At 38.5% G+C, this 12,798-nt stretch overlaps 1 protein-coding gene across 1 annotated transcript in view; it reads left to right on the plus strand.

The window, feature by feature from the left end:
* The window catches only part of ttyh3b (tweety family member 3b), a 49,379-nt gene extending 37,887 nt beyond the window's left edge, over positions 1-11,492 (plus strand). The window contains exons 12-15 of the mRNA XM_088342264.1: positions 1,115-1,251; positions 4,192-4,368; positions 5,920-5,995; positions 7,759-11,492. Coding sequence (XP_088198390.1) covers positions 1,115-1,251; positions 4,192-4,368; positions 5,920-5,995; positions 7,759-7,893 — 525 coding nt within the window. The 3' untranslated portion in view covers positions 7,894-11,492. The remainder of the gene's footprint in view (positions 1-1,114; positions 1,252-4,191; positions 4,369-5,919; positions 5,996-7,758) is intronic.
* Positions 11,493-12,798: the final 1,306 nt, after the last annotated feature.

The raw sequence follows: 12,798 nt of genomic DNA on the forward strand, positions 1-12,798 counted from the left end.
CTTGTGAATGCACAGTTGAGTACTGAGGAAAACTGTTTTGAAGCAAAATGTCTTTGATGAAAAATAACACGGCGCTTGCAGGCATCGACATATGGTACCTATTGCCTGGTAGCTAGCAACTATCCACAAAGCCACGGACTATGTACTTTTCAAAGCCACTCTATAATCAGAATTGTCATCATTGACTAAGAATTACAATCATACAAGGTTTCCGTTACATCTTCTCATGGTAGGTTGGGCGATACTGGTAAATTTGGCATCATTTTGATCAAAGTATATGCTTGGTAGTATCGATCGATACCTATCCAATACCGGAACTTTTTGCTAGGAAATGTCATGATTATTGAATAATTGAACCTATTCCTCCTTGAATTACTTTATAATTACAATTAACCCAGCACTAATATTTAATGTTTACATTTTTATTAAATAACAACATTGTAAACTTCAGAAGTATAAGAAAATAATTATTTCTATTACAACTGTTTCAGAACAAAAACACAAATACTGTGTAACAACGTCAACTAAACACCTTACATTGCACAATATTTTGAAAATAGACAGTAATGCAAAATAAAGCCCTCTCATTGGACCACTTGCCATGGTAAAAATGGATTGCAATGTTTTTCTTCAGGTACAGTAACATTTTGGTTGCAGATTGTTGCTCCCTGCAGGGTGTTTTTTTTTTACTTTTTGATGTAAATTTGTGGTTTTACCACAAATGCTTCACCATACATATTACAGCTAGGATTTCTGTAGTTCAAAAAAAGGCACCACTGCACGGCACTTCCTATATGCCTGTGTCCTTTTTAGCTTCTATTAGGGTAGTGCAAGAGTTATGAATTTTTTTGCCTTGCGGGCAGGATGCAGCAGAAGGCCAGATAGGGAGTAGTGCTAAAGCTGTGCCGATCAGTTACACATTTAGGCATAAACTTAGACTGTGGCTGCACTATGAACATAGAGAAGCTGCGCTTTGAGAAAATTGGTGGACGGGTGAAGTATTGATCCCAGAACAATAGTATCAATCCAAGAACTTGCGGACTATAGATAATGTCGATATTTTGATCTATCCGTCCACCCCTACCTCATGGGTGCCCCAATCTCCGACTTGCAGGACTACGTGCAGGCTCTGACCGGTTTGTGCTACGACGGCGTGGAAGGCGTCATTTACCTGGTGCTCTTCTCCTTCGTCACAGCGCTCATGTTCTCCTCCATAGTCTGCAGTGTGCCGCATACCTGGCCCGGCAAGAGGTAACGCGCACGCAAAAAATATGCGCGATTTTGGACACACGCACATGCGTGCACACATAAGTATGCTTAATGAATATGCTACCAGCTAACACGCTACTAACTACCACTGCAGGGTTTCCTCAACTCCTTGGGCTTAAGGAAATATCGTCAAGAAATTCTGATGATTGAAATGACAACTTATTCTGTCTTGCGGCACATGACTACTATATTTTTTTTAACGTCACAATAGGGCAACCTACAAATATCCTCCTTCACAATACTTTGTTTTTCAGTTCACTTTTTGGCACCAATATTTAGACATTTTAAGACTTTACAGTCCACAAAAGGGAGATTTTTCTTCCAACTATACAGCAAATTTGACAACAAAAAACTTTGAAACATAAATGTATTTTTTCTGCTTTTTTTAAAATTCTATCCTCAGTTTTTCCCCTCATATAATTGTTATATTGCACATTGTTTTTTAATAATGTACAGTCATTTTGTATATTTTTGTGAAACAATTTAATTTTAGTTATACATAATTTTTGTAAAACTGTCCACATAACATTACATAATATTCAATTTCATCTCTCTTTTTTTCCATCTTATTATTGCTTTTCTATAATGTCAAGTTGTCAACTTCTTTCCTCTTTGTCTGTTTATTTCCAGGTCAATGAATAACAATTTTTGGATTTGGTTTTATATTTTACTTAGATTTGCATCAGTACTGGGAAGTAGTAGCCTATGTATTGAATTTTTTTGTAAAACATAATATTGCATCTAGGCATGGCCTAATATTACATTCTGATTGAATAATTACCGTGATGATTGGAAATTCAATTACAGAAAGTCAAGTCGGATTTATTTGTATTTGAAAAGTATTGGTGAAAAAAGTCTGGATAACTTCCGCCTTTGAAATTAAATAAAAACTATTTTTGTAATAGTCCAGATAAAACAGACTTATGGTCATATAAGACAGACATGTGAACCTTCTTCTTAATAGTAATCTTCAATAGTAAGTCATAATATACCTTCAGTGGTAAGCCAGTCTAAGGACAGATCCGTTGACTACTCATTTTTCGCCCAAAGTCACATTTCTTTAACATTGAAAGGCTATACAACGTGCAAAAACAGTATAATTTTTCTTGATACCTAAAACATTTCATTAAAAGCAGCAGCACAGAGACAGTCGATCATCATCAGGCTGCAGTAAACCATCAAAACCATTCAGTTTTGGAAGCCCTGCTGTGAAAACTGATTGTTGAGTCTTTGCATGTTGTCCTTGGGCGCTTTGTCTCCCTGCATCGTCAACCTTTAGCATTTTCTCATTCCATGCTTACTTTTCTGATCCGCCGCCAGCACCAGATTGTGTTTTATGACTCCCCAACCCAGTGTACCCCAATTCTCCCTCCTCCTGTTGTTTCCTTCTTTTCTTACCTCCCTCATTCCCTCTTTTCGGTTCCTTTCCTTCCCGCTATGAAAGTCCTGCTATGGGAAATCTCGGGGCTTCAAGAGGCTGCATATGGTCGCGTGAAAGACACGCCTGAAGGGACACCCAAGATCGATTCTATGCTTTTAGTAATACTGTTAATAGAACCGAAAATAATAATTTTGCAGTTGTGTGAATGTATGGATTTGATTATATGTGGGAAGTATGTGGCTTGTTGGTGTACATTACTTTGAATTTGATTTTTGTAGTTTGCCAGATAGCTTATATGTTCTAGACTTGGCCTACACTGGAATTAATTCTAATTCAGAATGATTCAGAACTCATTTATTTGGGTATTTTCTTGAGTGTTAGCTCCAGCACATGGGGCTCTTTAGCATACAATTTAACATGAAGGACAACACCAAATTTCTGAACAGCCAACCATCATGTAATGAAAAAGGTCACATGACTGTTCGCCTAACTTAGAATTAAAAAAAAAATAAACAAAAAAATCATGTAAAAGAAAAATGTTTACATTAGTAAATTACAAAACATACTTATTAAATATTTGACCTCCACGGTCATGAAAATATAAGTCAACGGCAAAGTTTTTACTTCTAACAAAAGAATAATCCAACAACCTTTTTCACACAAAATAGTCAAACCGTTGCCATCTGCGATTTTGCAATACTGTAACATTTTACACAAAGAGTAAAATAGTCATCCATTTCAGTTTTTTCCTCAAAATATTTCCTTTTTCTATTTTATTCCTGTTTATGAAAAGAAATCATATGCATTTAAAAAGCTCGGAGCACACTTTGATTTTCAGATCTTGATACATTTTTTGGGTAACTTTACAAAATTCACAACATTTTAGGTATGTCTTGATCTATTTCAAAAATATATTTTTATCATAGGTTAACCAAATTGTGGTTAAATTAAATGTATTTATTTCCTAAAGTCTTGAAACTCTTATTAATTCTGAGGTTAAAATTATTTTATTATTATCGAACTAATATATTTTATTTATTGGAAAATTATTCTGAAAATACGCATGATATAACATTTGTAATATCTGAAACATTAACTGTCCATCTTTCTTTTTTGGCACCGACCTTGGTTTAAATTGCATATTTCCTTTATGGCTTTACATTTTTTTTTTACAATTTTTCTATCCAATAATGTTTTTTTTTTTGCTCAACAAGAGTCCATGTCGCTGTTAGTATGATTGTTATTATTGTTCCTACTACTACCATCATCATATTTATATTCTTATTTTAAGCTTAAATTCGATAGAGATGCTACACCTAAAAAGCGGAAAAGCTGCATGTCCGCATGTTTTCTGAATGACCATTTTAGCATTAGCAATAGCCTCAAACTGCTTAGCTGCTTTTGCAGGCATGTAAGAAATGAGCTAAGTAGCCCTCGAACCCCTCTCCTCTTCTGCTGTTTGTTGACAATCTGTTGTCTCCCCACCATATAACCAATTCACCCCACCCTCCTCGACGGTCCCTTAACCGTTTCCCAAAAAGGACGGATGAGGAGGACGGAGAAGACGAGTCGGGCGCCTCGCGGGGCGGCGGCGTTCACGATAACCTGTACCGCGTTCACATGCCCAGTCTCTACAGCTGCGGCTCCAGCTACGGTAGCGAAGCTAGCCTGCCCGCCACTGCCCACACCGTCAGCAATGCCCCCGTCACTGAATACATGTGAGTTAGCGCACAATGCAGGCTAAGGACTAGCTAGCATCAACCTTGAGTGAGTTAAAAAGGCGATGGGGAGTAATTACACTTATGAACACTTTGGCAGTTTTCACCAACACTCCATGTTTTGGCATTCAAAACTGTCCTTGCAATACAGTGGTACCTCTTTATAGAACAGTCAAGAATAATGATACAAAGGTTTTTTTAAACAAGAACCTACCTCACTTTGTAAAGGAAAATACAGTTCTCCAACAGTCCCAGAGGCTACAACAAGAGACCGCTCGAGACCGTTCAATGCTCGAGACCGTTCACCACCATCAACTCGGTTCAGTTTGCGCACCCTTCGTTATACCTGTAGAGTACTCGTATTATGCAGCAAATTAATTTGGATCGCATCTCCTTAATCACATTTTATGGTATCTTCTTTTTTGTTACCTTTGTAAGGTGGAGGGATAATGACAATTGAAATGAAGCAAGAAATGATCGAAAAAACATACCAAGCCTAGGAGTACAGTGCAATCGGGAAGCAGCGAGTGCTGATAACAAAGCCGCGGAAGAATTTACGCAGCGCTTCACTGCAACGATTTCTGAAGGGATGTTATATTCCTGTCGCAAAAAAGCAGCAAAATTTAAGACAAACTAGAGAATCCGGGTTCTAGAAAAGAGATGAGGAGGTGCAAGCTAAGTGGGAAAAAGTTACTGCTTATGTTGTGGCCATATGTCGTCCGACAGCTCTCTTGAATGACAATTGTCTTCTGCATTTCTGTAACATTTTGAAGGGGAGGCAGAGACAAATCTCTGTGGATAAGACCTGTTGAAAGTCTTAGCTTTGGGAGTACAGCTAAAAGGGCAAAAGAAAGTGATGCATTAAAACTGAAACAGGCAAAAAACTCCTGTAAAAATGTGTATGTTCACATTCATTTAAAAATACAGTTCATTTGATTTTTAGTGTCCAAAATATGCTTACATGACACCAAAAGTTGTGCGCCGTGACTCCTTTCGAAGGAAAATGTGTTTTATATCTATTTAGGTTTTACTTTGATCCTTAGTCTTTAATTATTCCATATCAAGGAAATTCACTCGTTACACGAGCAATTTAAGCTACGAGCACGATCCTGAAACAGCTTAAGCTCTTATGTAGAGGTACCACTGGATTAACTTCTTTGAACTGAGCTTCACTAAAATAATATGTGTTAAGTATCACATATTGGCAGGATACAATCAGTAGCGGTAGAGGTAATTGCTCCGTCCGAAAAAAATGGTATCTCAAAATTTAACTTAATTCAACTCCAGTGGTAGGGTCTCAAAATATTCAGAGATGTTTAACGTTTCACGCAATTTGCGTTCCTTTGCGCAATCCTTGAATCTTTGCGACCTTGTTGAAACGTACATGCCTTGGTAACCTTATTAGTTTTCCATCAGCCAAATTGCGCAAGAAACAAAATCCTAGACCATAATTGAGAACACTCCAGGAGACTTTATGCTAGCCTGAAATATAGACAAGTTAGCTGAGCTGCTAGCCACTTGCCCACAGTAACCTCTGATTCTATAACGCAGGAACCAGAACGCAAACTTTCAGAACCCCAGGTGTGAGAACACCCCCTTGATTGGCAGGGAGTCCCCTCCACCCTCTGTAAGTGCACACTTTCTAGAACACTCCCCCTGCACGTACGCAACCTTCCAATAAGCCACACCTACTACTTGATGTTTTTCACATGCGGTTGAAGTGTGGATATTGCAAGGTAGCCCCATACCCCTACTCCTCATGTAGAGCACCAAAGTCCGAATCAGGGTCATTTTGGCAGCCTGGGGAAATGGGATTGAATAATTCCTCTACTTCTGATGTCTGCAGGTTGACTAGGGGGAGTCAAAGTGCCCTTTTTCAGTCACCCCCACCCAACTTTCCCTTGGACACCCATCATTCAAATCTGAGACTGCCCACCGCCATCCCCACCTCCTCTTCGCCCCGAATGTTTCATTGTTTGCGTTTGAGTAGAGGTGTGTGTGTCTTTGTCCCGGAGTGCCCATGCTACATACTAGCTAGATCTAGTGGTCGGCAGCTAACAGGTTAGCAGGCTAAAGTCAGAACTAGAGCACTAACCATTTGATTAAACAGTCACTGACAATAACATAATTTCCTCCTAATTGATTCCTAATAATCAATGTAATTAAACCCTGGCTGTCCAAATGACTCGTCCAAATATTTCTGTCATGATGTCATCCACCTACCTACTAACCTCTCCATGTGTTTCACCTATCTACCATGTCTTCCATCGCCCACAGACTTATAGTTCTCCACTTGACCTTCTATCCTAGCTGTTTACTTATTATCTTTTTTCTAACCCTTTTGCCCCAAACTACTCATAACCAGAAGACTGACTAACCTAATTACTATCTCACTGTAGTGTTCTACCTGCCAACCCACTGTTCAGCCAACCAACTAATCTACATACATTACATATTACCTTGAAGTCAAGTCAAGTCAAATCATTTGAATACCTCCAAGCCTCGTGACTTCCTCACCTGTTCCACCGTTTTTACTCGGACATCGTCTCCATTACTTGCTGACATATCCATGTGTTTCATTCACTTACTGACAGGCCATCACATGTCAACTGAACTTTTTACCTACTTCGTCTTCTACCAATTCAACCTCTTGTTCCAACCTGACTACAGACTACCAAGACAACCAAACAGACAACGTACTCACCATCCTACCCAAGTTGTGTTTAACCTAAACCCTGTTTGACCAACTGCTCTCCTCCTTTGCGTTTCTACCTATCTAATCCCCATTCCTACCGAGTTATTAGGTGTTCCATAACCTACCTCACTGGTCAACCAGACACCTGAATGACAGATTGGCTACCTAGCAACTGATGCAGCTTTCTGCCTGACTACCATCTTACCCATGTGTTTTCTTCCCTGCCCCTTTACCGCGTATCTTACAAATCTACGCACGTATATACCGTCTTACTTAGAAAGCTGTTCCTCTTACTCTCTAAAAGTAAGTAGTCTTGCAACCAATTTGTTAAGCTGGCCACCTTATCTGTGTTCCCAGATATCAACTGACCTACTTACACACTTAAACCCCTAAGATCCTACTTTTATCAACCATACCAACCTACTGACGCATAGACTTCAAATTTGGTCTCATTTATTCACCCAGCATTTGTCAGTTTTCTAAGTCTTTATCTACCCATTCTTCCTTTCACCTTCCAATCCATTTTACCAGAAAACCCTGTACTTTCCGTATCTTACCACAAACCACCACACCTAATCTCGTTCTTCAAACACAACTCAAATACTATACCATTAAAGAAATTTTTTTTCCTTTTTTGGGGTTTTTCCTTTCTACCCTTTGTTCTCTACTCTCCCCTCTTTCTCGATGTTCCTCAGTACACCTCCAGTATGAGAGCCAAGTACCTGGCCACAAACCGCCCCGACCAGAACCGGCGCTCTGTCCCCAACGACCAGCTGGACCCATCCAACCGACCCAACGCCACCGCCCGACCACAGTCTTCAGTCCACTAGTGACCGATGATTCCACATGCATGGACACACACACACATACACACATGCACACACACACTGTACAGAAACTGTAAATATGAAGCATAACCCCACCACTGATTTCATAACTGGTGATGTGCTGTTTTGTGCACTTATTGCTGTAACTCACACTCTTACGCACACTAAGACACACACTTGTTTAGTCTAACATGAACATCAAGATAACGCCTGAAAACCGTTCATATATATCTCGCTTTTTCTTCTTCTGGAATTCGGGCATCTCGGGAGCATTTAACCCGAGGCCGACTACGTGCCAAAATCAACGAGGGTGCCTGAAAAAAATACCAGGAAAACACACGCTTTCCATGTAAATAAAACTAAATGATAGAAATGGGGAAAAAAAGAATAGGAGGAGGAGGAAGGACTCTGGAAAAGTAGTACATTGTTTGGTGCTAACATGAGCCACTGAGGGGGAAAATGTTTTTGATACTGTACATTTTACCAAAAGGGATACTGTGATTTTTTTTTAGTCCTCATAAGCACAATTTCTTTTTGTTTGAGGTGACTTTTCGAAGGCTAAGGGGACACTGCCAATGTTGCTCCTGCTCGTGTATAGTGTGTAAAGTTTTTAGTTGTCAACATTTTTGTGTGTATTTGAGTGTGTGTGACATCACCACAGTGTGCTTAGCAAGTTGTACTTTGTTTACCTATAAGACCAGGCCCACACACTCACTCACACACATGCACTTAAAGGCAATCCCAAATTCTTAAACATGCAAAATGTGATGAAATCGTGCATAAAATCTATATATATTTCACCAGTATATTCCAATTACCTTCTGAGGTAATGCATTTTGAAGACTGACTGTCTTGTCTTTGACATCCTGCGCTGTGATGTCATCGGAGGAACACTAGCACCCTAGCACGCTAGTTGCCATATTGTTTTACCTGTTAGAAAAGGTTACGAGTGTTCTAAGATAAGTTTTGGTAGTTTTTGTGAAGAAGGCCTAGGTATTGTGTCAAAGGTGAATGCAGTTACGGTACAACAAAGGGTGGATAGCAAAAAAGGGGCGGATAGAAAAAAAGAGGCAGATAGCAAAAAAAGGGCGAACTGGCAAAAAAGCCACTAAAAGCCGTCCTATCGGGGCAGACCAGGACCGATCGACGAAAGATTGGTGCAGCTTTGGCGGAAAAATGCGAGGCTGGCCTACCAAAAAGCACAGAGTGAGCAGCCAGGAACCAACAATGATAAGCAGTAATAATTACAGCGATAAGCCGGCTGGGAATGAACCAAGGGACACTGCAAAACTGGCGCCAACACCAGGCTAGCCAGTTCAAAACATGTAGTGAGCGGCAAGACGAACAGGGAACCAACAGGGAAAAACTGCAACGAATATGGCGATAAACACGAGGCTGGCCTGGCATAAACTACACAGCAAATTTGGTGCTGACGCTAGGTTAGCCAATCAAAGCCACAGAGTAATCAGTCAGGCTAACCAGCAACCAACAATAGAAAACGGTTATGGCAATAAACGCAAAGCTCCCCTGGAATAAACAAACCAAGAAAGACGGCAAAACCAGCTCTAACGCCAGGCAATGCACGGTGGGAAGCCAACGAGCGACAACCGAGAGGAAACAAAACAGGGAAATCCCTCGGCAGCCCCGATGCTAACGGGGAGCTAGCAGGACAATATCATGCATGCTGTGTAAAACAGAAATAAAATGCAACAGTCCACCATAAATCACTGTCTGTTTTAGAGCTCGCCTCACATGTCGTGTTAACTTGAGTCACCATTTTGAAAGAGTTGTGTTCCTTCAATGACCTCACAGCTCTACAAGCCACTTTGAGACAAATTTCCTAGAGTGCCCAGGCGCTTGGATTATTTTGCAATCTATTTGCATAATTTTGGGAAGGAACACTACACGTTCTGTGCCTAATTGAAAAAGTTATCTGTTCAGGAATACCTTTAAGAATGAGTTTTCAGCTTTTAGTCAGGAATAGTAAGATTTTTTTTCAACCTATTTCCCCCCAAAACAGCACTTTTTTGGGACATTTGTTTTTTGGGGGGGTCTTTTTCTGCCGATAACATCACATAACTTGATGTGAAATGCTGAACTGTCCTCACACAAGTGTGAAAGAAAATAACAAACTGCTGTATTATGCATGCTGGGACACAGTGGGAAGTGAATTTTACATCACAGGTAAGTTAGTGGGAGAACTATATTTAGCATAGCAACACTGTTAATTTAGACTTTTTTTCTAGCATTTAGTCAGGTGTGGATCGCAAATTCACACTTTTTCTAAATATCGCCTAGAAAATGTTGTTGGGTAAAGTGAATTCCAAGCCTCTATGGGTCATCATACAGATGTAAAAAAAAGAACGGAAAATGCTGTTATCTGTATGCTAGGCCAGTAGATGACGGTGTCATTTTGCGTCAAACATCGATATTTCGGAAAAAGCGCATTTAGCATTTCTTAAGTGCTTTTTTTTTTTTTTTTTTTGCATTTAGCTAGGAATAGTATTTCGAAAATGTCTGTTTTTCGTATGTTGGTTTAAGAAACAAAGCATATTTGAGCCATCGTTGACGATTCACGGACACAGGTGGAAACGAAGCTTAGTTTTAAATAATAACAACTGTTTTATTGAGTGATTTAGATTGAATATCACACTGTTGCTAAACAACAAAAAGCGCTAACATCCATGCCTGGCCACTAGTTGTTGATGCAAGTTTTTGTGTGTCTCAGACATTTTTTTAACATCAATATTTGCGGCATTTATTTGTTTCCATAGATGGGAACTTTCTCCATTATATTTGACAGTATTTCTCTTTAAAGAAAATGACATTTTGATTATATCTCCTACAACACAATTTTTTTTTTTTTGCTTGACATCGTTTAAGTTTGGTGGTCATTTTATCTTTATCTTTTCATTTTTTTCTTTCTTTTTATATTATTTTTTTGGAGGGGGAATGATGAAGTTGACACTTGTTTAAGCATCCTGATACTGTTTCTATGCATTTCTTGGGCTTTTACCCAGTCCATTTTTAGTGCTTAACTTTTCTTCTTTTTAAACAAACTTGCAGGCTGTTGTCACATAAAAAAAAACGGGTCAGAATTACTTGTTTTTAATTTAGATCCATTTTGACCGTTTAACATTATCATAGCCTTGTTGTCAAAGTATTTTGACCCTGTACTACTTTGGCACGTTTTGGTAAATCATTGGATTACCAATTCTCATACGGGCGAGACAATCTTAAATTCTTCTGTCTACATTTTTTACATAACTCCATTGTGATACGTTCAATAAGCGTTTGACGCCTTTCGTAATGTTTTTAAATGTTTTTTCACGCTGCTGATGTCACCAACTCATTTTCCAGATGGTCTCTTCGTCTTGTAACATATTTGATGTTAAAAGATGACAATGATAGTAATAATGACCACGCTAGTTAGATGTTTTTTCTACAGAATGGCTGTTCTCATTCTCCCAGCATCATTCCACTAAGAAAGGAACCAAGTATTAATGATGTACATGTCCCAACTGTGGTAATGATATAATTCAAGATGGAAAATAAATGTTGAAATACAAAAAAATGTGACATTAAAACGACTTTAACATTGATTTAATCTCAGTTTTGTTTTGTTTTTGTTCCTGTCGCCATCTAGTGGTGGAGTTTAGCCGATCGCCCAATGCAGAACGGATGGATTGTCTAGTCATTCTTGGATGTTTTTTCGTAGTTTAGGCTACTTTTGCTAATAATTCCCTGTTGGGTTATTCATCTGATCTATGTTTTTAATTTGGTGACGTGAAACATTCACCGCACCAAAATCTAGTTTATCTATTCTAAATTACTTTATAAATCCAGCTCTATGTGTAAGTGTTTGTTTGTGATTTATAGGCTCCGAATTGGACGAACCAGTTTTCGTGAACATTTACACAGTTTTACTTTAGGCCTCTGTGATTGTCTTTGGCTATGTTTTGTGTGAAGACATCCCCCCAAAATAGCCACACAATCGATAAACATCTGCTTTTCTGTGGTCTACTTTCGTGGGGTCTAACGCTCCCTGGTGGCCAAATTAGATACTGCAACTCGTGACCACTAAACAGCTAAATTCATTCTTCCATTGGCCGGGCCATTTTGCTAGTAACGATAATGATAATAATTATAACAAATTTTTTAGATAAATATTAAAGTGGAATTTAATTAAAATTGTGTTTTTTTTCCTCCAACCGTTTCCTGTGTTTGTAAATGTTAAACTAGCTACCTGTTTCTGCTAAAAAATGGTGTGTCGTTTGTAATCCATTCTTTAATTTAATTCAAATAAAATCAACACCATCTTAAAGTGGATTTTAACTCGAAAGGTTTCTCTTGCAAAATGAGTTAGTATGTCCCCCTCCCTATGAAACGGTATTCAGACAAATAATTGTGTTTGTAGTAAATACTATGTGAAAGTGACCAAAATCCAACCGTTTCCCGAGTTTGGACAAGTAGGGGTAAATGCAACATATTATTTTTTAGGGACTTACACTTAGAGATACTACGATATTACAGTATTTGGTGAGACATTTTAAATATTAAACTAGCAACATGTCGTTTCTAATTCTGTGTTTAATACGACTAAAATCTACATTAAAATAATGATCCAAAAATGTTTGCACAGTGAAATCACGAACAAATTGAAATTAAAAAAAAATGTGGATTATTTTTATAGCATTTTTTGTAGTTTTAATTGTCATATGTTCCATTGTGCCTTTTTTTATTATTTTCATTTTTGTTACCATTATTTACATATCAAGCCATTTTTAATTTCGAATTTAAAGGGTAGGAGGGGTACAATGTCATCTAGAACCTTGAAAGTCCCAATTTCAGTGAACAGTACTTCACAATTTGAATTATTATGAACACTTGTTGCAATACCACAAATAT

Source organism: Urocampus carinirostris, chromosome 8 (genome assembly GCF_059441175.1).
Source record: "Urocampus carinirostris isolate Australia breed hairy pipefish chromosome 8, RoL_Ucar_1.0, whole genome shotgun sequence".
Classification (NCBI taxonomy): domain Eukaryota; kingdom Metazoa; phylum Chordata; class Actinopteri; order Syngnathiformes; family Syngnathidae; genus Urocampus; species Urocampus carinirostris.